General features: G+C 42.0%; 1 protein-coding gene across 4 annotated transcripts in view; it reads left to right on the top strand.

The window, feature by feature from the left end:
• SORCS1 (sortilin related VPS10 domain containing receptor 1) overlaps positions 1-20,588 on the top strand; it is a 311,800-nt gene extending 291,212 nt beyond the window's left edge. For 2 of the 4 annotated variants that reach the window (XM_075026345.1, XM_075026342.1), the window contains 6 exons: positions 1,612-1,743; positions 12,145-12,244; positions 17,008-17,113; positions 17,290-17,450; positions 18,796-18,914; positions 20,226-20,588. In XM_075026345.1, the coding sequence (XP_074882446.1) occupies positions 1,612-1,743; positions 12,145-12,244; positions 17,008-17,113; positions 17,290-17,450; positions 18,796-18,914; positions 20,226-20,282 (675 nt within the window). In that variant the 3' untranslated portion in view covers positions 20,283-20,588. The remainder of the gene's footprint in view (positions 1-1,611; positions 1,744-12,144; positions 12,245-17,007; positions 17,114-17,289; positions 17,451-18,795; positions 18,915-20,225) is intronic. The other 2 variants (XM_075026344.1, XM_075026343.1) reach the window with 2 other exon arrangements.
• Positions 20,589-27,200: the final 6,612 nt, after the last annotated feature.

The following is a 27,200-nucleotide window of genomic DNA, read 5'->3' as shown; positions in this document are numbered from 1 at the left end:
CACATCATTGATTTTCTGAGTCATGTCTCCCACTTTTGATGAAGAAGACAAGAATGAACTGAGTTGATCAGCCAAAAGCTTCCAGACAAAAAAATCATTCCCAGCCTCTGAAAATGAAGACTTTCCATTAACTGGTAATACTGTGTCTTTTTCTTGACATCTTAGAACAACCTGTTAAGCAAGCACAAGTAATGCAAGTATCACAGAATACTTGGAAAGAATATATGAGACCTTTATATTGTTATAGGTTTTTCTCTAAACCGACTTTAAAAAAACCCAACAGCAACAAAACCACGTGCTTTTCCTTGGTGTCCAGTGGAGGGGAAGGGTTCCCTTTTCATAGCTCCACAGGGCATTCCCTGGACTGTCAGCAGTCACGTATGGGATAGCCACAGAATTAGCTCAGGTAACGGTGATTTGTAATCAGTTTCACTGAGTCCTTGTCCTCCATCCGTCATTTCCTTCAATGAGCAGCTGCTCAAAGTCTTTGCTCCTGAGCTACTAGGGAGAAGAATTCATGAGGTTTAGGTCCAGTTAATGTCTGAGAGGGTTGCAAGTCCTGACTGCAGGGGAATCTCTGTGCTGCATCCAGCTGCAGTGGTCTGTCCTTATATCTGAGGGCATTCTTGTTTTTCCTTTAAAGGTGACCTACTAAATTCAGCACTTTGAAACTTAAGGTTTAAATCGAAACCTTGAGATTTAAATGCATTTGCTGGATAATCCACAAGACAAAGAGGCAATGGAAGAATATTCAGCAAACCATAGTTCTCCTTCTTTTGGCTCACAAAACTTCCTGAAGGTCAAACTAGCTCCTTTTCTGGAGAATAACTCCGTAATCTGACTGTGTAATGTCATGGTAACAGCAGCTGAAACCCATGACCAGAGATGACCCTGGTAGTGATGTCTGTAGGGTACTTTTTTCTGAATTTTGGCTAACTTTGTTGAAGGGAGATTTGAGTTTAACTGGTTGCTTAAGATTTTCAGCCAACAAGACAAAAAATAAAAATTTGCAGACTAATACAATCTTTAACACCTAAAGGGAAAAAAAAAAAAGGTCCTCATTAACTTGTGGAATTGACCCAGGATGTGAACTATAAGAATTTGTTTGGCTTTTGGGATTCAAACTTGATTCATCATCTTCTCTCTCCCTGAGTTTCCACAAGGCTTTTAAGATATTTTGGCTAATCACACCTCTAGAGTGCAATTCTGCCCACATACCTTGCCCTTTAACATGCAGCTTCTTACCATTGACTAAACGAAGAACCTCAGGGATTAACTTGGGATAGTCAGATAACTTTAAAATAGCTAAATTTAGACAAAGCAAATCATACCTTATGCAACTATTATTTAGGAGCTCCTTTTAGCATGTCTGATTATCACTGTTGCCTTAGGACCCTGCATATTTTACTGGAGAACATGGTAAAATAGCTTAGATCAGGAAATTACTAATCCCTGACTTTTTACCTGCAGTGGATTTTAACAAGATTCTCCCTGTTGTACCAGATACACCCTACATCGTTTGTAGAGGTACTGTGATGCCTTAGCCAAGAAGCTCTCAGCATTCAGTGCCATCCCCACTGTTTATCTGTGCATTATTTGTCTATGTATCAGGCAACAGGTATTTCAAGCAAGCATATTCTGGTCGCAGTGCTCCCCGGTCTGCCCACATCTGCTGAACTCTTCATTTTACCATACCAAGATGCCACAGGAGAGAATAAAAGAACAGCAGCAGACCTAGAGCAGGTATTGTGTCCATTACTTGGAAAAGTGTATGTTTATGCATTTGTGTGTATATATATGGGATTTCCAAGACAAGTTAGAACAAATAATTGTGGTACAAATGCATCTGATTCACTGGGGTCTAAACGACGATTGTGGTACATGCTACATACTCTTTGGGTTTTTCTGTTGGGTTTTTTTGGTGGTGTTGGGTTTTTTTTTCGTTTTTTTTTCTCCCAAACACTGGAAACAGGCTTTGGAGCTGTATTTAGGAGTGGGGACTCCCATTTAGGTTCCCTCAGTAATGTTAAATTGTCATAAATCCCTTAGAAGTTCTGTTCTATTTCATGGAAGTAGGACGAAAGCAGGAAGGATTTAGGGGATGATTCCTGCCACCATGAACTGGAGTAGCCTCATAAGGCAAAGTTTATGAGACTGTCAAGAGTCTAGAAAGCACTGGAGGACAGAGCTGAGTGGTAGACCTGGGCAGATCAGAACTTTATTACTTCAAGGCACAGGGATGGGGTTGGATTATCTGCCTGCCCTCTTCATGATGCTGGCACTGGGGTTCAGCCACTCTGGATTGTTTTCTCTGTGCAAGGCTGAAGCAGGTTATGACAACTGGAGGACTATATCTGCCTGCAGACCCAAAAGGTCCTGCCCACCAGGTGGGCCTAGCATACTGTGACTAAAAGATAAAACACTGTGCTGGGCAAAAATCCTGAAATATCTCTCAGCTTATTACCTCAGATTCCAGGAGCAAAGATAACTAGCCCTGAGTGAAGCACTGCTGTACCTCTGCCTCTCCATATAGTATGTCCGTGGCTCAAGCAGACATACCTCATGTTGGTATGGGCTATATGACCATTGGGGTAGAGGGTGTCACCAGCTCACAAATATCAGCCCCAGTGCTGTGGTGAAATCCTCAGCATTACGGGATGCCTGCTACTCACTGGATGGCCCAAGGGTTTAGCATTTCTCTTTGGATTTGTCCCTCAATTTGTGAATGAGTGAAGTCTTCCCATCAGCACATATATCAACAGTATCTTTCCCTTTTTGTATTTTTGTTTTCTAATAGCCTTTTCATCTGCCTGACCTATTAGTGGCTGTTGCAATTGCCTCTTGCAGTGGTCTAAAGCCTTGTTAACTTAGCTGTGGGCCTCAAACCATCAGGTCATCCATATTCTTAAGCATTCCCTTGCTCAGCATCCTTAGCCATCATCTTTTTTTGACAAATTATTTTCCTCGGCAATTTTCACCACCCATGTAATAAACAAAAAAGATGGAGATTTACTGCTCTGCAAAACCTTTCTCCCTTTTCTCCTTCATCCCCCTTCTCCTTTCCTCCATCACAAATTGGCAAAGAAGCCAGTCCATAAACTTTCAAATTTACATCTGACCCAGCTCCCCTCTGGCACTCAGCAGCTTATTGTATTTTGCCAGTTACTCCCTCTCTTTGTCCCTTTCTTTTCGTCCCCTGTTAAAACGGGAGTCTCTGTGGCTGTGGAGAAAGGAAGCCCTGACAGCGCGCTCATGACCCTTTTTATGGACAAGAAGAAATGTCATTTTCAGTGGGACTCCAGCAACTTCCCTGGCATCCTGCAGGGTCCAAATGGTAACCTTTGAAGAGAGAGAAACTATTTGCCATTTGCAGCCAGCTGTTTCCTGTGGAGAAGTATCTCCCCTGCTCTCATCAGGATGATCAGAATATTTTTCTTACTAGCCTGCAGGTACTGCATTCCCCTTCCTAGTTACTCCAGTAGAAAATGGCATTGTTTTCAGTGGGAACTGCCCAAGGAGGGCCCCAAAAGGTGTCTCTGCCCTCAGCTCTGAAGCATATTCTGATACTCTTCCTGTTTTGTCATCCATTTGGCCTGTGATCCTTCACTATCCCTTTCCCAAAGTGTTTCAGAGGCCGTTCAACAGCTTCTCCCTGTACCTGAAGTCACTGGGATGAGTACTGGGAGCAGATGGTTTTGCTGATGACAGCTTAAGTTTCTTCTTAGGTACTTTGCATAGTCTTCTTTTCCGGTAGGAACAGAAAGCTATTTTGTGTTCACGAGCAAGCAACAAGCTATTCAAAAGCATGTGTGTGAATTTGTGTGTTTGCAGGTGCACACCCAAGGGAGTTATAGTTCTGGATGATTTTTCTAATTTGGAAAAGAAACTTCAGAGTGTACAGGAACAAAATGGAAATAGTTTTCACAAACACTGCAATGGAATAAGGTTTCTTAAGGAAGCACTTAATTATGTAGGTTCCTTTTTTCATGGTGTCATATCACACATGGAAGCTACTCTCCAAACCTGAGACTCGTGGTAAGCCTGTCCAGAGACACAGTGAAAATAGTTTCTGTCCCTGGAAAACTTGCAGTCAGAATAGATCAGGTGGAAAGGAGTTACAGAAATTAATGTTTTTATTCTGCAAAAGCCCTTGTTTCAGTACCCAAGGGAGGGATATCCTAACTCATTCTCAAAATCAAAAGTTGATGAAATTGAGTGAAATACCACAGAAGGGCACAAAACCCACCACGCACACTGTAGGCACAGATTTACCAGGAGAATGAAGTGTGCTACAGCTCCTTCCTTCTTTTCCCCTCCTATTAGAGCCTCCTAAAGTCGGCATGTATACTTGCGGTCATATGACATGGACGTGGTGATACAGCCCTGAATCTACCATATTCACACACCGGGTACCAGAACAGAGGCAAGAGACACTCTGTGGTCCTGATGTTCTCCTCATCCGACCTGGGTTTGAAAGGGAGAAGCCCTGTAAATCATGCAGGTGGTGCATGCTAACTTTTGTTAGCTAGGACAAGCAAGGCTAAGGACAGCTGATGGAGTGGGAGGCAGGGAAAGGTGATAGAAACAGTAGCTGAAGAGGGAATTCAAACTACATCTCCCCACATGAAACTCCTGAAGTTGCTGCAGGCCATGTTTATCACAGAGCACTGTGAGGTTTTGGGGCAACTTGCTTAACTGAGCTGTATTTCATCACCTGAGCTAGACCATTATTCTGTCATGGGTAACAATGAAGGGTAAATGTGGTTTCATGGACTTTCACATTTACCAGTAAATCTGATGCATATCTAATGACCATGGGGGTCTTACTTTCTTGCTGTTTCCCATTGAGGCAGATTAAGCTGGTCTGTTTTTATCTGGTACATACTCATTTGGCTTTTTAAGCACACCTTTGAGTCTCTCTGTCCAGCTGCTCTGTGGTCCCTAAGTACATAATTCTCATTGACTTCAGAGGCAGCTAAATGTCCATGGTCCCTTGAAAATCTAGGTCTTTCCCATTTGTCAAAGTCTATAATACTACTCAGTGGCACTCATATTTTATGAGTCTAAACACAGTAAGCCATGGATTGTTTGGTACAGTAATAGTGGGACTGTGGAAGTTGTCCTAGGAGCTGCATCACACTTGATAAATATACCATTCCATGCAGTTTTCCATTAGGGTGGCACATTTGTGTCTTATGCTCTTGTTGAGACTGTGGTTAGATGGTAGATGTCGTTTTCTCCTTGAGCTGATGTACCACTGTCATTCAAGTGCCCCAAATAATTTTTTTGTGTGTACACACAGTACCAATCATTGTCATATCTGTTTGCAGATTACATTTAGAAATGTGAACTCTGCATTCCTGATATTTCCCATTGGAGACTAAAGTACCTTTTAAAAAGTTTAACTGCTCGACAGCTGAAAAAAACCACTATGTATGAGGTTGGGGAAGTTTTCTCAATGTGCAGCATGGGACAATTCCACCTAATACATAAATACAGAATTTCTGAGGACCTCAGACTGCTTGATCCACTCCACTTTCTGTAGTCATTGTAAACTTATTTTTCACAGCTTCATAAAAATCAAAAGCCTTTTCATCGTGCAGAATCCCAAAACATTTTGCATATTCAAAAAGATCTTGTATTTATGACCAGAATGTTGTGCTTTGCCTTTTTTTTTTAAATTGGGTCACTTGGTTCCCCTGTTTATTTTCACAGTAACTAAGGACAGACTACCAACCTGCTTAAAAATGTAGAAATAATTGGCAGTTGTAAAACACTGCTGTTTAATTTGCATGTTGTCACTGCAACACCACTAAAATATCCCAAATCTTGGAAAAACAGCCACCCAGAATTGCTATTGGCCACTTGGGTTGGCATGCAGTTGTTACACCATCTTTATGGACAGGCTCGGTGAATGTGATTACAGAATTCAGCTCTGCCGCTTCAAAAGCACCAAATTCTTTCTCTTCAGTGAAGGGCAACCCTCTAATTAGTAGCATTTCAAGTAATTTTTGAGTAATTTTTAGCACTAATCCAATTCAGAATGAATGTGCAGTAGGAGGATATTCTACTTAAAATTCAGTAGAGGGCAGTGGTACAAATACACAGATATGATTACTCAATTTATTTCAGTGTAGAGATTGACTCTATAGAAAGATTCTGAAGGGTTATCTTTTTATTTATGCATTTCACAAATTATCTTCTCTCCACATTGTTTGCTAGTGGAGGCTTTTTGTCAAACATAGCAAATGTGTCTCCTGCTAGTCAAATGAGATGTAAGCAGAAGATACATAGGAATTTAAAGTAAGGTTTTCATATCAAGTAAAGTTTTCGGTGTTTTCACAGGTTTCCCTTTAGTTTTCCATTTTCATGCTTTTACCTGGCCTATTCAAAAGAGCCATAAAAGCAGAATGCAAAATAGGTATAGGAGCAACTAGTTAATGACGTTTGAGGCCATTAATCTTTTCTCTGAAAAGAGCTATCAGCAATGTAGCAAGCATGATGGAGTCTTTGGCAAATGGCAACACTAGCTGGCTGGTACCCAGCTGTGCTCAACATGTTGCAACTGTGGCCTGTATCTGTATCCAGCCAAAGAGATGGGAAATGACATGAATGACTGAATATCAAATGGACAGTGATGAACTGAGGAGATGAAATACCTCTGGTGAATTTAACACTATGGAGAGTGGCATTCAGGAAGCCCGTATGTGTATATGTCTTAGGATTCTTTCCTTAAAGCAGATTTAGTTTTAGTTCTGCTTCTTTGTAGCTGATGGATTTTCTATCTGTTTTAATTTTTTTTTCACCCACCCTCCTAAGCTTTAGTGTTTCAGCATATTTACTTTCACTACTTTTCTTTCCTCTGATGTATTTCACCTGTGCCTGTCAACAAAATATTTTAGCAACAAGACCATGACAGTGAACACCTTCAAATCTTACAGAAAATGGTGCCAGTCAGTCCTGGATATGAAGTTCCAGAAAAAGGGGTAAATCATCTTAGTGTTTACTAGGAGAGATATTTTTTTAACATCTGTACCTTTGTATGCAGACCAAGTCTTCCACTGGGTGCTTAGCGAAGCTTGGGTCAGTATTTGAGAAGTAAAGGCAAGTGGGGAGAGAATGGAAAAGTATGAACCAGAAGACCTTGTACCAAGGGCTTTTTTCCTTAGCCAGCTTTTCTTGATCAGCTGCTTGTGTGCTGTAGAAGAGGCTGTGTACATACCTTGTCTTAATGTCTTTGAGTTAACTCCTGCCATGTGACTATCAGACCTCTCGCCTTCTCATCTTTTGCTCAGTGTACAGAGCAGCCCTTGATTCTCAAGACTCCTTCTGGTCACCTTTGTTCATCTAAAGCGCATCATGGCTTTTATGTCCAGGTTCTCTCTGGGTTCATATCTGCTGGTCAGTTCTTGTCCCACAGTAACCACAGGAAAGTCCTCCACCTTGTGCTCTCACAGTATCTCTGGATACTAATGGCAGCTGGAATTTAGCATCTTTCATTAAAAGATCTCAAGAAAATCCTGCTGGACCCTGTAAGTCAGTGATTATGCTCTTTTCAGTGCTAAGACAAGCAAGCTTTAGATGCCTCATGTGAAGTAGCCAAGGTTGTGCATGGCGAGTGGCACAGTTTAAAGTAATCTACATTTGCCTTGACTCCTGATTCATGTTTGTAATGCTGGTTCAAGTTGCTTCCTACCAATCAATGTGCATAATTCTTTCCTTAGTTGTATATTGATTTACTCAATGAATTGAATAGAAGTGTAGCACTCATTAGTTGAGATCCTTACAAAGTATCTATAAAATTATCTAGATTCTTAGCTAGTACATACTGGCATAGTTGAATCACATTCAATTAGCCTAAACCAATTTACACCAGAGGTTTCAAAATTCGATAAAGGTATGGGAAAATGCCCTTCTGAGTGATAATTCTGTTTCTCGGTGGACATGGTTCTTTCACAGTCCTAATTCTGACAAAATGCTAAGAGAAGCCAAATTAATTTTTGTTTTGTTCCATTTTTAAATTGGAATATCTTTTTTTCCTTCACAAATTGTCTGTTATTATTATTCATTATGTGTCCTTTGATGAAAAATGATACATGAAGAATGGTTTCTATTACTGAATTATTTTTGCACATCATGCTTAATTCTGCAAATGAAGCAGATAAAGTCAATGAGGCTCAGTTAAGGACCAAAACTAATTCTGAAAGCTAATTATTTTCACAAGGGAGACTCTTGAAGACTATAAATTAGGAGGTTGCTATTCTAAGAAGTTTTGTCTTCAGCTGAGTTTATTGCATCTCCAGGAGTAAGAGAGGAACAGGCATAGGCCTGAGGCCAACCTGTTCCCCAGCTGAAGGTCTATCTGTTCAATTGGAGTTGCATGGCTCTTTTTCAAACAGGCCAATGTACTTCGATTTTTCCTTAACTGCTTTTAAACAAAAATGCATCCATGGTACCACTTTGAATGCAGAAATAAAGGGATGCACAAGACCCAAAATGTTTCCCATTGAAACCTTTTCATTACCTCGGTGACTGAGATCAGCCTTTGTGTGGAGATTTACTTCAGAGACACTTTAATAATGTTGTGAACAAATTATATGAGTCAGAACCACTCCTAGATTAAAGTCTGATAACCTGTGATCCACTGAGCTAGGAGAAGACTAGATAGAATAAGAAAGGCAGAAGAGCCACTTCTCCAATCTCAAACCTGAGTGATCTGCGGTTCACAGATCCTCGTGGGACCATGTGAGGACCAGAAGCATTGTCAGGTCCAACTTTGGAGAGCAGTGTCCAATCCCAATGTGAATTTAGCCCTTTAGCTGTGTGTAACCTGCTCGTTGACCTCAAATACTAACATTTGTAAACTATTGTGTGTGGTTTCTATTTCAGATAATTTTTAGAAGTACAGAAATGCATTTTTATCCCTCTTTCTATACTGTCTATATGTCTATTTCGAAGAGAATCTGACTTTCCACATAAATAGAAGTGAAAACATTGTACCAAGCAAGCAAACATTTTAAAAACATATCTGAATACATCTGTGCTTCCCTCAGAAGTGTGTGTCAGGAATCTCCAGAGCTCCCTGAGGAAGGCAGATGTCTGATTCTCACAAGAACTTCTGGCGCTTTTGAAGGTCTCAGGCTGTCATTCATTTTTTGACTTGTTCAGATTCCATAAAGACCCAGGCAAAAAAAGCTGCTCCCAGAAAGCCACTGGGAGAGCATATAATTAATTGAGCCAAGGAAATATGCTGTATACTATGAGCAGCATGAGCAGTTGCTGCCTGTTTTGACACTTTGCATATAGTCCTGGAACAGTGACGGCTATTTCAAGCTTCTGCTGAGTTTCAAGCAGAAATCATTTTATTCTGAGTTCCATTTGTACAGGATATAGTACAATGAGGTCCTCATTCATGATTAGGTAGCAATGCAACACAGTAATAAAAAACTTCAGTTGTGACTGTTTCTCTCTGCCTTTCTTCCTTTTTCTTACTACTTCACTCTTACTGCCTCCCCCCTTCCTATTATTCCTTTTCATCGGCTTGCCAGACAAGAATATTGGTTGAGCTTTCTCTCACATGCTCAGCTTGCCTCCTAGGAGGCTGCCACAACAGCTCTCAGCTTTAATGTCCCTGCTGGTGCTGTTGTTTTTCCCTCTCCACTCTGCACCACAAGAGTCCTCAGGCAGGCCAGGTCAGATCTCAGTGTTCCTTCATGTCACTGGTGCCCAACAAAGTCTCTGATCCCTTCTCAGGCTGACTTTCTCAAGGTTCTTCTATTCTTCCATTTCTTGCCCAAATCCTTGATGAAACCGTTCTCCAATACTAGACAGCACCATTTGCTAGCTGCATTCTCAGTCATATATCACATTAAGCCTCTTTTGGTGTAGAAGGCATCATGTATGGTTTTTACCTCTACTGTCTCCCTGACCATTTTGTGCAGCTGTCACAATGTGTTGAAGAGGAATGACACAATGTGGTTGGCTCTTTTCTTCCATTTACTGTTTTGTGGTTGCTTTTTTTCATAGGCTTAGCTGCCCCAGCAGCATCAGAATCTCAGAGCGCAAAGAAAAGTAATTCCCGCAGGGGTATGGAGAAGAGTTGTTAGGTCATGTTTGGGACTGGAAATGGCCAGGATGATATTTTTCGTGTTATTCCCATTAATGTACCTGGTTTACAGCATATCGATCTGCATCTGTTGCTCCAGTTTTAGAGATGAAGCACTCTTTATAGTCGTCAATCTTGGTTATTAATATGCTCAAATTCTTAAAGAGGGATATAATTTGCTTCCCAGGCTTTCTTCATGTACTGCACATCTTTGTTTCACTATCCCTGGTGCTCTGAACTCAGCAGATGGCTCTTTGTAAGCAGGTGGTATTTTTCCTTGCTATTGAAAGAAATATATTTACTGCTCATTCTGGCACCCATGAAAAAATTGTAAACTTTGAAGAGATATATTAAAAAATATAAATAAAATGCCTGTAAGAGTTATTGCCAAATTGATATTGGATCAAAGGCACCTATTCAAGTGATCAGCAGCCAGGAATGAAGTGTATAAGCCAAGAGTATTGAAAGAACCATTAAGAATGTTAAAAAAAAAAAAAGAGGCAGATAAATCTCATACCGTGATGAATGATAGCTGAGGAACATCTAATCATATCTGGGTAGCATTTACTGAAATAACTCAACCAGACAAAAATGAAGAACATGAAAAAGATGGTGTAAAAATTATTGGAAAGTTCTTTTTTCTGACAATTTTTCATTAATCTTCAAGAAGGAATAAGGATTTATTTAAAACAAATTAAATTAAATGGTGAGCACTAGAATATGGTTCCTCTTGATCTTGGTATGGCCATAAAAACACAACGTTCTTGGCAACTGCATATTAAGGGTTATGAGGTGGGTGTGGTTTTTTGCAGTTTTCCAACCACCTCTCCCTAATAAACCAGCATGCAGAACAGCGGCTATGTTCAATTGGAAAATTGCTCACTGTTGTAAGAAAATGTGAAATACATGAAACATCTAGCAAATGAACATGCAAAAGGCACACAACAAACTATCAACACCATGTCTATAGGCTTCCATTCCTTCATTAATCTATTTGGATTTTTTGCTTTTAATGGCAATTTGCCTGAAACTTCTTGGATATAATTAACAGTGATATGGAGAAAGTGGCTCTGTGCATATTGTGACAAACTGACTTAAAAAAAGGAATGTTTACCAACAGATTGGACCAAAGCTTGGCTTCTTCACTGTAGAAATAGAGATTTCATGGGGTCTTATCTAAACAAATGCTCATCTTTTCTGTTGTGTCCTTTAAGGAGGAATAGCTTGCTTCAATTCTGCTAGAGCTCTGTTGTTGTCATCAGAGTTGTGGCAAGATAATCTAGTGATCTAAAAGCGCTGTGGAATGTCTCCCATGAAAGAGAGCATATAAGAGTATGGTCTCTCTCTGTGTAACCCAGAAGAATAGATGGAACATGCAATTTGTTTTAGCCACACTCTGTAGTCAGTAAACACTTTCAGATTTGAGCTGGTTCTGGTACATACTTAAGGATTAGGGAGTAGCTGGCTTGAAATTCAGAGCTGGATGAAATGAAATTTGGTTTTAGGACTTGAAATTGAAGTGCAAGCTGGGATAAGGACTTAAACTATTCATTTCGATTCAAGTATATCACGTTATAAACATGCTCTAAGATCATGGAGCTGGCCACTCAGCTAGCAAAAAGTTATTTGTTATGAGCAAATGAGTGTTATCAATTGAAATGCTTCTCTGCTTGAATAGTAAATGGAGTTCACTGATGTACTGTTGCTGGCTGGTCCTGCAGACACACATGTGAGTGTAACGTTCCTTTGGGGCTCAATTCCCCTTTGCTGCTGGGCTGCTCCTGCAGAGGTGTGACAGGGCAACTTGTTGCTATCGGTCATTGCTAACTGTACACAAACCACTGTGGACATAGTACTGGCAGATGTGTTCAGCTTTCACAAACTTCCTCTTTCTAAGGTGATAGGAAATTGTGCTCAGAAAGTCTGGTGCCTCTGCAAAATCTTTGCTTTGTGTGCAGCTCCATTTCCTACCCTCCTATTGGCAATCTAAACCAATGATCAAGAAATGAATGTGTTTCTTATTTTCTCCTTCTTTCCAGATTTCAGAAACGCTGATCCAGAAACTGAACCAAAACCTGGTCCATTTTGAGTTGAAGCCAGGGGTTCGAATCCTTGTCCACGCTGCCCATTTAACAGCAGGTCAGTATCCTCTTTCTGTGTACACCCTCCCTGTTGCTCTGTAGCACAGTAAGTAATATATTCCTTGTTGGTAGTAGTGTGCTAACAGCTGTATTTTAAACATTTATTATTTTTATGTCACAATAACAACTCAGTGTATGGGCAGACGTTAAAATGCCTGCTCCACCTCCCCTTTCTTTATCATGCTAAAAAGATATAGTGGCTTTTGCATTTACAGCTAATCCTTTTGTTTACTTTTGTGCAAGAATTTGCTGTTGTTGTTGGAAATGCAGTAAAAGTAGCAGCAGAAATGTGTACTTCTTGTCTTTCTCTGAAATATTCAACAGCTGAGCAGCATCGTGGCATATTCAGCCTGGATCACACAGTGCCAAGATTACCAGCTAGCCTTGGATATATTCAGATATTCTAGAGTGAATGAACATTCAAAGCAACTAAGCACAGTTCAGAAGTTGTTCAGCAGTCTGAAAGACTAGAATCAATTTACATATGCACAAACATAAGATTAGGCACTTTGGACTTTAACTAATCCTCTCTCAAAGTGAGCCATCTCCAAAGTCCTGATATTTAATTACATGCATCCCTATCAATTCTGTATGCTAAACCCTCATTTCACAGCACAGGCCCTATTTAACTATTACAAGAGGTGGGACAAACAAATCTGTGCTCAAGTTTCTCAAGAATTCCTTTTCTCCAGGAGTTGCTGATAATTCTGATCAGTTGGTATCAGCTTCTTTTGCTAACTAACAAACTAAAAGACTCAGTTCACTTGTACCAGCAAGCTGCTCTCCAAAAAGCTTTTTATGGTATGAACAGGCCTACCCAAGCTGGTGTCAGTCCATGTGCTGCCTTGTCCATAAAGGGAAGGAAAAAGAGACTGTTAAGAAAGGGTGTAATGTGACTGCATTTAAATCCCCCCAGGAGAAAGCCTTGGTGTTTGCAATATTTCATTTTTCCTAAGCAGAATTGGCTATAATATCTGCCCTGGGAATATTTGCTGCATGTTTCTGCTTTCCACTAGCTGTGGAACAGATGATCAGCTGCTTACTTTTACACGTTAGAACCAAAAGCGTAAAAAAGCAGAGATGCAGCACAGCTGAGTAATCTCTAAAGAAAAAAAAAACACAACAGCTTGAGAAGTCAGTTTGTTTGATTTTTTTTTCTCCTGTAGATTGTAAAAAGAAATGTAATAGACATATGACACAGAAGAATTGCGTGACTTTACATTTAAGTTTTAAGTTCATATACATTTTACATAATAGTTGTTACCAGAGAAGCAATCCTTGGCCTGAGACCAGTGATACTATATGTACTTTCAGAAAATGAATGCTTAGTGCCCATCTCTTAAAAGAAACACATCTGAAAGCATCTTAATGTGAGCTTCAAACATGAGTTACCTGCAATTGCTCATCATTTTTGATATTTGTTTCTGGGCATTTACTCTGCCAATGCACATGGCTGTTTTCCATTTTGGTCAGTGTTCATTAAAGTCAAGATCAAATCCTAAATGAACATTCAGACATGACTGCTCTGGCCCTGAATATACCGTAGGCCTTTTCTAAAAAATTATAGTTAGAAAGAATCGTATTAGATATTCCTGGGAAAGGCTCATCTTTACCTCTTGCTGCTGAAGGGACATTCCTGATTTCATGTAGTGGAAACAGATGACACTGAAAATCACCTATCCAGCCCTGCCTTTAATACAAGATTAATCTGGATCCCAGTTTTGTGCTGTATGTAGGAGCCTCCTGCAGCTTCTTGGGGAGGAATTCTGGGCATCTCTGCATGAGGGAGTGCACAGGGTCCCCAGCTGCTCCATCCATGCTCAGAACTGGCTAAAAGCTGGGTAGCTCCAGTCCCAAAGCCAGGTAGTTAGTGTAGGTACTGTAGCACTTTTCTGGGCTACTAAACCGTGTCTGCTGCCCTGAATGAATGGAAAGGCAGGGTCTATCAGGGTGGCATACTGCCATGCTGCATAACAGTCTGGCCTCTGAGCATGGGCTGGCCTGTTTCTTGCTAGCTCAGGCTCGAGCAGAGGGTGCTTGGCTCAGACATGCTGTGTAAATACATGATCTTCGTGCTCGACGAAAATGCACGCTTTTATTTGTATTTACACAAACACCAGGAGTGAGTACTTCTTGTCCATAATAGATGCAAATACTCATTTGTCCTGCAAGGTAGGCTTTTTTGTACTTCTCTACAAAACTGCTGGTGAGATGTGAGTGATTGCTGTAACTGGCTCCACAATGTCCTATAGGAACACTACAGGATTTTGTCTCATGCAGAAATATGATTCACTAAGAATGCAAAATGAGCCTGGACTGCCAAACTAGATATTAAAATGCCCAGAGAGCAGCCACTGTGAGGTCTTCAAGGGAATATGGCTCCTTATCAAGCTGCAGAGGTCATGACTAGGTTCCCTGTCTAAATAAAAGACCCAATTTCATAACATCAAAACCTGGGATTAGTTTAGAATTTTACAAAATGCCAAAAGAGAGATTTACTTCTCTGCTGAAAACTATTGTTTTGGCTGTCAAGGAAGAAGAAGAATTGTCCTTTTGAAATCCAAGCTTTTATAAAAAAATAAATAAAATAAAGCAGGGAAACCTGGAACACAAGCCAGCACTGGCAGCACTCCCTAGAAAACACAATCCAAGGGGATGCATATGGCCCAGAGGTGCTGCTTTGGTCTATGGTATCCCTTCTTTCCCAACTTTTTCACTGTGACTCTGTGTTGGACTCTGGACAGCTATGGGCTGTAGTTGACTGAACCACAAAGCTCAGCGTGTGTTTTTGTAAGTGCACACATATGTATACATATGCTTACATTTATGGTCCCATGCCTCAGTGCACATGTATGTTTCTCCCTGTGCGTGTGCCTGGTCGTGCACAGCAGTAATTTCTGCAGCAGAGGAGCTGCAGGGAAAAAAAGTGCAGGTATCTAAACTAGCTTGGTGTGGTTATTCAAGCAGAACCTGTAGAAATGAGCCTCTATGTGTGTGTGTGTTGTAAGTGAGCATGTGCATTCCCTGGAGCACAGAAGAATGACAGGCATTGGCCTCAGCACATTTCACACCTCCGTCTTTTTTGTTCAGGCCACACTGGAGGAAGGATTAATTTATGGCGATTATGGACAGCAGATTGCAATCCATTCATCATGTTCATTCCTTCTTCTCATGAAAAAAAAAACCCAGACCAATGTCCCCAACCCAACAGACAACAACCTCAACCCTAAGGCAGAGTGAAATATGCAATATTCCTCACAAAGCAGTTAAATAGCTGTTTATTACCAGACTCTCAGCACAGCATCATAACAAGAACATTGAGTGATGCTGAGCCTGAATTTGTCAGAGAGCCACTTTGTCATCCCACAGAACTGCAGAAACCCACGAAATACAGAGGCAAAGGGGGCAGAGTGGAGATGCGTGAGGAATTCATAACAATGGATCATTTCACCCTGGTGCCTCTCCTTCCTGAGGATAGCCTGCTTGATATGGGAAGGAGAAGATTTTTCACTTCTCTTTGTAAATGTTGGCTTTATCAGGCTGAGTGTGACAGCTGAAAACATGTGCGCATGTGATGTGTGTGCCTGAGTAAGTATTTGCTTGTGTGTGCATGGTTTTTTGTGTCTTCTGGCTCTGGTTTAGGATGGGTCTGTTCAGTACATGTGAAGAGGGGCAAGAGAAAGAGGATGTGTATGGCAGCAGTTCAAGTTAAATTCCATTGCTTTGCAGAGGAAGGTGCTACCTGCTACCTACTACTACCTCATTCCGTGTGTAACACCAGATAGAGACTGTCAGTGAGGATGTTTTGGCTGTGTGCATTGGCTCTGGGTGACGGCACAGCTACAGCTGCGTGTCTGTCTATAGTATGTTTTGCTAGCATCTGCATGAACAGCTGAGACTGCTGGACCTATGTGTATCCCTTTTTGAATGCTAGATGTCTTTCTGTTTGTGTGTGTGTATGAGTGATGGAAACTGTCTGTAATACAATTTACTTTGTATTTCTGGGAAAGCCACGCTTCTGGCTGTTTGTGTGGCCTTCTTTTGCAAGGGGCTATGAAGAGGTGGTGAGCAAAACTGAGAAGAAGCACAGAGGGACTTTTTGTTTGATATGGGATTTTAGTTTTGTTTTTTCTTGAACCTGTGCACTCTCTGGCGTGGAAGAGTTGTGGGAGAGAGAACAGGGCACCAGAAAAAAGAGGGTAGAACATGTTCAGAACAGTAGGAAGGGGATAAAGGAAGAAACTGAAAATGTCAGAGGCGTGAGAAGAGCTTGCCATGGTAAGGCATGGGTGCTGAGGCAGTGTCTGTGAAGGGTACAGGGCTTCTGGTTGGGGAGGAAGGGAACAATGGTGAGCATTGTTCCTTCAGTAAAAGTGAGGACCCAGTTGCTCATTATTCACTGTTCATTGGGAGCTACCCAAACTAGCTCTAAGCAAAATAGAAAGTCAACATGACAAGTTAGCCCATGGGTAGCTCCAGGATCATCCAGAAAATCCTGGGTTTGGTACCCAAGTGACTTCATTTGCAACTACCTTAGGTAATTGCAATATGAGAGAGTACGTTTCAGGCAGTCCTCTAATAGGCCAGAGAGAAGACGTCTCTAAGGAGAAAGCTACAGGGCTTCACATCGAGGGGTAGGTTAAGAAACACAAGTGGTCTGAACCCAGGTTTCTTCCCAGCTGAATTAGAGAGAGAAGCCCTGGAGACATGTGGATGGATGAGGCCTGGGGGCAGCTCTAACCTTCTCTCCCTCTCTTGCAGCTCCCCTGGTGGACCTCACTCCCAGTCACAGTGGTTCAGCTATGCTGATGCTCCTCTCTGTCGTTTTTGTGGGACTAGCCGTGTTTGTAATCTACAAGTTCAAAAGGTATGACCCTCCCTGAGCCATTTCCTTCTCCTCATTGCCACCTTTCACTGAGGTGTTTGGGTTTGGTTTTGCCGGGTTTTCTTTTTTTTGCAGTGATTTGTTTCTTGGTTTGTAAAAGCTGATGCTACATCATCTGCCAGAGTACCCCACAATGATGGTTTCTGTTAATGTTTTAGGAAGATTCCTGGCCTTAATATATATGCACAGATGCAGAATGAAAAAGATCAAGAGATGGTCAGTCCAGTCAGTCAGAGGGAAAGCATACCTAATGTCCCTCAAAGTGAGCTGATGAGCCCTGAGCAACTAGTAGATGAGAAGGTGGAAGTCCAACCCATAGGTAAATAACTTGCAGCATCCCACAGCTGGTCAGACTCTGACTTATAATTGGCTAACCCTTTTCTCAGCCTCCCCCCTTCCCATATTCCTGCACACTCCTCCTCCCATCCTCTTCCGCTGCAGCATTAGTTTTGCTACAGGAAACCTTGCTAACTCTCCCCTCTCTCTCACTGCCATGTGATGAAAGGGAGGGGAACAACTTTAGGCTTTTTCTTCCTCCTAGTTGCTCTATGTAGATCCCCTCCCCTTCTCAAAAATCCTGCCAGCACTTAACTTGCGCTATAAGGCAATTTAATTTATTTTGCTGGGGCTGATGTAGTTGCGGGGTTAAACCCCACACCTGAGGCATATCCAGGAGAACTTCGGCCACCCTCACCTGGAACATGGAGGTGAGCAGGTGATTCGGTAAGTCAGATCTAAAAGCTAAATATTCATTGATGTTTTGACTGCTGTGGCCTTCGTGCTGTGCCAGACGTTGTTGCCAGCAGCAATTCTAGCCTGGCTGATTCCCAGGGAAATCGAGCAAAACCTGGGATCTCAGCATTGCACAGCTGGGTTTGCCCTCAGGCTGATTTCTCCCACAGGCCTCTGTGGTTGCAAATTTGCAAAGCAGGCTTTCGTAGGACCTAAAGTGAATAGACTTGAAGAGGGCATACTGGGATCAGTCACACATTTGCTTATGCTTATATGTTTTCTTATACCCTGACTATAGTAAAAGCATTGGGATGAAGCAGGGAGGTTTCAGCCTGGGGACATGTTCTGCTAAAGCTAGCATTGCTCAGGCATTGCTCAACTTCATTTGTGAGGTGACAATTCTGCAGGCCCAGACCAGAGGTACTGTACAGGACCCCTGTAAATAAGGACATGGACCTATTTTAGAGGAATTAAAGTTTATAGCTGTTCTGATTCAGACAAGAGTGAGGCATAGTCGTAACTGAGATCCTTTCTTTGCGCAATTTCATCAGCTTAACCAAACTTTAGACCCTACCTGAGGATGTCTCTAAATTGTATGGGAGTGTTTGCTAATGCAGGCTTCGTGTCATAGCTACTGCAGAGTGGGAGCAAGGGGAAGGGCAATTAAAGGATGGAATGTGATGTGCTAAGATTGTGGCCTGTGAAACAACCTGGGAGGAAAAAGAAGAAAGTCTCTTGATGAAACTGAGGTCTAAGCTGGAAGCCCTGCTGCAATCAATACTGATCTCTCCTCACCTGTTCACCAAGGAGAGATCTGGTAGCTATTGAAAGCTTTTAAGCAGCTGTTCATCAGCAGACCTGGACATCCCTGCTTAGCAGAACACAGGATGGCGTGAGGGGACCAACCTTCCCATGTGGTGTTCCCCATACAGAGCAACCCCAGGCCACAGTCCAGAACCCAAGGAAAGGAAATGCAACCAAGGTAGTCTGGACAGAGGACTTCCAAAAGGCTTGTGGATCACCAAGAGGTTTCAAGCCAAGACCCGGAGCGGTGGGTCCTAAACTTTAACAATTCTTTTTTTCATTTGTTTTTCTTTCTTTTTCCCTCAGAAGCCTCCAAGTCAAAATTGATATAAGATGCTAAGGGAGAAACACCCAATTTCAGGACAGGAAATCTCTTTCTAGAAATAGATGGGCTTTGAGCTCCCCCTTTCTAAAAGAATGTAATGACCATGGTTCATGCTGTTCCAGGGTTAGGGAAACACATGTTTTCACAGGTCACTCAGACTGAAGTGGCAGGAGTCAGTCACCTGCTAGCTGTCTTCAAGGTATCTTCAAAACTGCTCTTGCTGGTGATGGAAACTAATCCCTTGAAGACTCTAGGATAAGAGCAGTCGAAAGCCAATTTTGGTGTAGGTTTTCATTTGGTGCAACTATGGCATTTCTGGCTTTCTACAATAGCCAGCATTTGTGTTTCTCAGCTGTGCTACCAGACACAGTATTGAACCAGAAATTGGCCTTTTATAACTCCTTGGTTTGCACCTGTAACTGCACTAGTGAGCACAAAAGGTAAATGTGTGGCATACATAGACTCAATTCTCTATCAAAAGGAATCAGTCCAACAAACTTCCTAAGAGTGTTTTTCCATCCTGTCAGTAAGATGAATGAGGAAACTGCATCAGAGCTCATTGACAAAATGAAAAGGTCTGGACCTAGGTGTGAACAGAATAGAAAGTGCAAAGGCTTTTTGCTCTCCTGTACAACCACCTCATCTGTTTCTGGAAATCAGCAATTTCTTTTTTAATGAGTTTTCTTTCTTTTGGGAAAACAAAGCAAGACTGTAATTGGGTGTTTCTCTTTTGTATGCTTGTTCAGAACCTAGTTTTTTTCAACCCCTTTGACTAAAAGTCAGGGATCCTTCCTTGGAGGAATTTGAATGAATGTCCCTGGATCATTTAATTTTCCTTCCACTCTGGCAGTGAAAAAACATATTTTCTGGATGTGAGTGGTTTAGGCTCTTCTTTTGCAAATGCAAAGCTTAAGGTTATTTATGAAATCTCCAAAACCTTATCATTGCAAATGAGTTACACATTTCCTCTGAGGACCTCAACCCCTCCTTCCCTCGACCCCTCTGCTCTGGCCTCTCCCTCTTCTGTTCAACACGGGTGAATCATCTTCATTAGCAAAAGAACAGGACATCACCTTCAGTGTTTTGAATGACAAGAAAACATTTCTGGGAAGAACCTGTCAGTCTGGAACAGTCGAATCCCAAAGGCCAGCAAGGTGATACCTTCAAACATCTTCCTTGGCTAAATGCATTTGTTATTTACTGACTCTTTATTTTGTTCTTTCTTTGCCACAGGAAGTATTTCCACAGCTGCTGAGCCCCAGAGCACAAAAGAAATCCCTACCTATGTAAATGGTTGAATTGAGGACACCGATATATATCTATATCTAAAAAAAGAGGAGAGCTCACTGCATTTGGACTTTTTAATTCTTCAGATGACAAAGGGTTTTTAGCTTTAAGCCTGTGCATGTGGACATTATACTGAGACCATAGTGGAACTGCATTGTACAGGTGTTGAATTTTAGTGGGGGGTGGGGGGAGAGGAACTTGGTACCACTATTGACTCCTGCGGCCCTTCCCCTCACCCCTCCACTCTCTTTTTTCTGATCTGTCTCTAATTTGTAGAAAATTCATAATGATATAGGCCAAGAATATGCATGGGGGTCTCTTCTTTAGGGAGAGGGGTGGGCTGGGATGTGGGGGGAGAAGGGCTGGGGGGTGGGGGGCGGGTATTTAGGGTTCTTGGCTTTAGATTTAACTGCTCTTTTAGCACTTTGGGATACGGGAGGGCTAGCCGCCCCAGCAGACTTTCATAGGACACACAGAAAATCACACTGGAGTTTAAAGGCACTGAAAATATTCTTGGTCAGTCTGGTTTATGTCTTTGTTTGGACTCTGCCCTTCGTTCCTCTAGCTGCAGCTGCTGCCTGCGCCCCACGGCTGTGAGGAGGCCGAGCGCGAGTGTAGGTGATCCCAACAAGGCCAGGCTCGCTCTTAAACAGCTTTTTTAGCCGGCTCACACCAAGGCATCCCACTGATAGCACCATTGAAAGATAACTCTTTGCCTCCTAACCTTGAATGGAACAGAATTAGAATGCGTTACAGGCAGGGAGGCCTGTCCACACTGCAGTTGCAGGAGGTTATTGCTAGCATGAACCTACCCTGTACTTTGTATCAGCCTTACACCTTCAATTTTGGCTGAGAGAAAGCCCTAGTAACACCCTCAGCTGCATTTAGTGCTGATGTTTGGATTTTTCTGGGGAAGTCCCAGGAGATCTCTGCCTTTTGGGAGTCACCCCAAGGCCTGTCAATTTTTTGAAGGACACCTTGTTCATAGAATGGGGGGCAGGGAAAGGTCTATGAACAGTTTCCTGTGGCCTTCTTGGCAACCCCGCTTGGCTGCAGATCTGCAGACTCCTGCCGCTCTGGGCTGAGGAGGGAGAATAAAAGAGGATTTGGCCTGAGATTGTTGCCATGCGTTTTGAGCCCCAGCACCACAGGACCACTATTGTACAAGATTTGATGACTTACCAATAACATAAGCTTGTATCTTACACTGCAACTAGAAATGAGGCTGCAGGACATGTTCACGTAGACTATGCAAGGGAAGAGAAGGAAAGCAGGCTTAACATACCTCGAACAAGTCCTCCCAAGACACTGGATATCTGGCTGAAGCCTAACCCGTGGTCGTTGCAGCTGTTGATTTCCAACCCAACTCAGGTAAACCTAGCACCAGGATTTTGTTTTGAAGTGCAAGGAGAGACAGACAGCAACCAATGTACACTTAATTAACTATGTTAGATGAAGGCAAATAGAGGCCAGTTCATAATCAGTGTAGCCCGCTTAGGAGGCACCCTGATTCCTGACATGAGTGAGTTTTGTTCGGTAGACATTGTGCATGGCAACCTGAGTCAAAAACAGGAGAAAGCAACGTTGTTGGCGTTGCCCAGAGTCCTGGGACGGGGGTTTGGTGGTGGTGGTGGGTTTGAATTTCTCTCTCACAAATTGGGCATGAGCCCAAATCAACCTACTTGCTGGCAAAGAGAAAAAGTGATACCAAGTGTAAGAACATTAGACCCATAGTAGTTAACAGATCATCACAGTACAGAGTCCTCTGCCTCTTTTATGTAGTTTGTCTGAAGACAGGTAGAAACATAGCAGTTTGTATGGCTTTGCTATTGTCTTTGCAACTACAGCTTTAAGAAAGATGGGAAAGTTTTGGCAGCAAGTGTATAATACTCCCCACTGAAGTCCAACATTAGCCAACTTATTTTTATAGTAAGCCAATCAAAAAGTTTTCTTATAGTGTTGGAACTATTTCTAATTTTAAAATTACTTTTTTTGATGTACTTTTTCATCTTCTTTTTCCCTTTCGTTAAATACAATGTAGTGTAATGTATAATTGCTATTGTTTATTGCTTTTACAGTCATATTTATTAAACAGATTATGTCTCTAAAGGAAGGCCCTTGTTTTTGTTGCTCATTTTAGCTCTCTGCCCCTGACTGGGATCACTAGCAACATTAAAACAGTAGCAAGTTGATGACTTCAAAAAAAACGGGGGTGTTCAGTAGAAGTGGGAGAGGGTGGTGGTAGTGCGCTTCTGAAAATATTGTTCTAGAAGCAAGATGCCAATATGAAGGTAACTTTCTCAGTCCTCAGTCAAAGTGCTTTATAAAGTGAAGCTTGGTACTGTTATCTCCATTTTATGGATGGGGAAGCTGAGGGATGTAGAGATGCAGTGCTGTTTTTCTGGTTTCCAAACAGGCAATGGTAGAGCTCTAAGCAGCTCCCTGGAACTCCAGCTCCATTCCCTGCCCATGGTTATCCTTCCCCATACACACTCTCTGTTAAAGGTTCCTTTAAAATATGTTTTTTGACTACCCTTTTACCAACACTGATGAAGGAAAGTTTAAATTATTTGCATTACTGATGAATCAGGTTTTTCATGTGAAGAAAATGAAGCACAGGAGGTTTCTGTGAACTTGCCAGATGACAGTGGATGCATGTTGCTGAGAAAAAGAAAGAAAAGAGTTTCTCTGCTTTTCAGGTTGGCATGCAACCACCAGATCGTTCTGCCTTTTATAACTGGCTCCTGGTTCAGTTCCCTAGCCTTTTCTGTACCCCGGCATAAGAATTTATATAAGTCCATAAATAGTCAAAGATCTGGGGTTCAGGCATTGTCAACAACCAAGGCTGTGGTATCACATGTCAAGTCCAGGAATGACAAGTTTGCTTGTTGGAGGAGTGTGCAGTTTTCACATCCTGGGCAAATCCCAGTATAATTACAATTACCAGCCTAAAATGTTAAAGCGGACAGTGCAGTCTTTCTTCATGTTTCATTCAGGCTGGATGAACGGCTGGCGCAGCCATGGCCATAGTGCAGGTGACTCAGAGACGTGTGTGTAGACATAATCTGCTTTTATAGTTTAAATGCCCACCTGAATTAGCAGGCATCTGTTCTGGCCATAAACAGTAAGTCTGGTTTTGGCAAGTATCTCTAAAGCATTTTCAGATAATTCTTGTCAGCTTGTTGTGTGTCCTGAGGCAGAGACTGATTGCTATTTGTAGTTGTTATTTTCTGGTTTGTATAACACCACAGCGATTCACTGCTAATGGCTGAACACTGAGACGATAAACAAAGAATATACCAAATATTTATAAAATCCAATATGAATTTTCTCTGAGGACATTATCATACCCTGAGAGAATAAAAAAAGTTCATTATCCTTTGTCATAAAGAGCCGGCAGTTAAAGTATGGTTAAAAACTCAACGTGTTTTCTTAATTTGATGTTGATTCTCTACCATCATCTTAACTGCCATAAAACAGACATATGGATGGGACAGACATATTGGCTTCAGAGAGATTTATACTCCTCCACCTAGTAGGACATTGGGGCTAAGATGCTGGATTGCCTTTCCTCAAAATCAGTAGGTATTAGTGTTTAAATATTTTTGAGGATGTGGGCCTCAAACAATTGCTTGCTGTTAATATGTGGCTATGTTTAATTGCTTAAACTTTTGCTGGAAAGCAAGACTCTTGAAGCACTTGCTGAAATGCTTATGCAAATGAAGCAGGAATTTCCAGTGACCCTAAATGAACCCTGTCTTGGTCCTGTCAACTTCTGCTGAGAATTTCTGACAATTGCATTTAGTCTGGTACCTAGAGGTGATAACAAGGGATTAGTACTTTATCTGTGTGCTGTCATCTCTCATTGAATGCATGTTAAGTTTCCTTGCCACATTATATCTCTAGGTACATTCAGTGTTTTAAACATTACCCCTGATTGCAGACCTACCATGTTTATGATGTTAAAAAAGAAAATTTTATTTTCTTTCAGTTAATGAGATGCTGTCCTTGCATTTCTCCATGAAACAGAATAATAAAGCATGGAATAAATAATACTTGAGCTAGAACAGATCCTTTTAGTTTAGAGTATTGGTATGATCCTGGCCATAATACCCAGAAGAAAAGACTGAAGTCAAATTGTTTTCTAATTGATAAGATCAAAGTGCTATCATGTACCAAGTCATCAGCCTAAGAGATATGTTTCATCTGCAGTTTTAACTTTAGCTTTTTCTTTTCCCTTATTTCCTACTGGGGAATATGGCTATCTATTACTGTTCACTGTGCTGAAAGCACAATGTAGATTAAATCTGTGTTACTTATTTCTCAATGTGAGAATTTCAAGGTGTCTTCCTTGTTGTTTACATTGTGGTACAGCCACCCCAGTGCTAGGTGCTGTATGCACATCGGCAGTAGAGGTGACATTGTAACTGGATAAAATGAACAAAATAAGGGAACAAGTTTTCTCACTGCCTCTATATTGCAGGTCGAGCCTCAAGTTGTCATCTTGGGTCATTTTGACAAGTGGACCTTAACCAAACCTTCTCTACATGAAAAAACCTCAGCACTGTGTATGAGAGCTTTGAATGAGATGGACAGTCCAACATCCAAACAGCCCAACTCAATATAAGATTAATGACTTGAGTCCTAGGAGGTACAGAGACACATGGGAGACCAGCCAGCTGTGCAGGGCAGTAGCACCACGATGTTGTCTGTGCAAAGGCTTGCTTTCTGCTGGGATAAGTTAGATAGATTTGAAGTTTGTGCTGATTTATCTTGTTTTCTCTAGGAATTTATGAGCTTTTGTTAGCATAAAGAGTAGCATGACTAAAATACATCCAGTCAAATATCTAACCTTGACTCTAAGTGCTTAGAGAGTAGGGCTATCCTTGGGTTTGTATAATGACCTCCCACCAAGCTGTAATAGCCCAGCCATGTGTAAGCAGAATAGGAGCAAGGCAACTGTTGGATTTTCTCAACTTCTTTGAGGCTATAGCACATCCAGCCATTGTGGACACAAGTATCACTAACAGTAACCAGGATATTGCTTTTGCCGTGCATCATATTCAAACTAATTGTGTAGAAGTATCCCAGCCAGAATCGTTAGTCTGACATGCAGAGTGCTGTATCCACCAAACTACAGAGAAAATAAGCTACAATCCTGAAGTTGTGTAGTTTTTATAATCTTTTATGGAGAAGCCCTGAGAGACAAAGGTGCAAGAGAAGGAATGTAGGAAAGCTGCTGAGAGGAGAGTCACGATTGCCTCCCTTCGGTACAACATAGACACAAGAAAAAACCTTCCCTTTTTGTAACAAAACCCTCCTCCAGCCTTCCCTTGACAAAGTTGGATATGATGGTGTTTCAGGGACTGCAACTACCCTGACAAATAATTGCTCCACAGCCCAAAAGCGTGGGCCACTTGTCCCATGGACCACGTCATTCCTTATCACGCCCCCCAGAGGCAGCTGGAGGATAGAGCTCTGAAATGCTAATTGGACTGACAGCTGCCTCCACTCTTACTGCTTGCTGCAAAAAGATGAATAATGCATGCAGCACATTTAAATGTAGTGTTACAAAGTGCTTTAAGGGAGAAACCCTTCGATTATTAACCCTGCCTACATGGGAGGAACATCCTTATTCTGTCACTGCAGAGAAAGCCTGAAATGAGGGACTGAACCCTTATCTCCACACCAGAAGGGTCTGGTATGCAGCATGTCTTCACCTCTCTGCATGTGCGGTGCAATCCAGACTGAGGGGCCCTCCTGGGGCTAAGGCAGTCTCAGTGCAGAGTCCTGCTTTTGGCATTTTGACTGAAGCTGGAAACCTTCCTTAACTTCTATAACATGTACGGATATTACATGGACTGCCCATTTTAAGTGATTCCTGCCTGATGTCACCTCAGGTGAGTGGATGAGACAGCACTGGAGAGAAGTGGATGCTGTACATCAAATGGAATATTTACACCAGATGTTTCACAACAAATAACTCTTTTTCCCACTTTCTGCACCTCCCTAGTCCCACCCAGGGAGTGTGAGATTCAAACCACTGTAATCCTCCTTCATGCTCCCCTGAAGCTCCAACATGTCTATAACAGAGGCCTGAGGTTTCTTTCCTTCCTTCTGTGGCCTTATGTGCGAGGTGAAGCTGTTTGGTCTGAGCTCCAGTCCCTTAACCAGCTGCACCTATGTGTGTCTCTGGAAAGTGCTTGCTCAATCCAGAAGAAACACTGATAAATATACAACCCAAATCCTTCTTCAGACCCCGCTGCAGAGCCACAGGACTGGAGAGACTGACTGACCTCTGAGACACTGATTTCTTGAACAAAATCTTGGAGTGGGCCATTCATGGAGTAGGTTTTCCCCTGCTGCCACGTTGGCTGAGTCCAGAGGCTTTTCTTCCTCACTTGAAGTCCTAAAATACAGCAGTCGGTTTGTTAATCTCACTTGCCATCACATTTAGCTAAGCCTGAACCAGGGTCAGAGCCAGTGTGCGCATCTGAGCTTGGATGTGGCTGCAGAGGAAAGCTCCATAGTCAGGCTGCCGACACAGCCCCATCAGAAAAGCTGACCTGCCCATCCACAGTGACTCATTTTTCATTACTGGATTTCACCCCCCCCCCGTGTCTTCATGCCATGTTGACCTGAAAACTTAACAACATTGCCTGCTGCTGTGGGCCCTCCTCTCATTTTACAAGGGTACCCAAAGACTTAGCCTGCAGCCTTCAGCTGGCCTTGGTGTTTATCTGTAAAACAGAATCACTTATTTCCTTTACAGTGGTTTTTAAGGTTCCTCAGCCCTTTGATACAGTTACGAGAAGAGCTCATTTCTTCTAAGGCACAATAAGGGTTATTGGAGGTAACTTCAGGGGAAAATAAACACTAGTTTATTTTCAGCAACACTTTGTTGCTGAAACTCCTCAAGTG

This window comes from Buteo buteo, chromosome 4 (genome assembly GCF_964188355.1).
Source record: "Buteo buteo chromosome 4, bButBut1.hap1.1, whole genome shotgun sequence".
Taxonomy (NCBI): Eukaryota; Metazoa; Chordata; class Aves; order Accipitriformes; family Accipitridae; genus Buteo; species Buteo buteo.
Note: the sequence above shows the minus strand (reverse complement) of the source record. Positions and strands in the feature narration are given on the sequence as shown.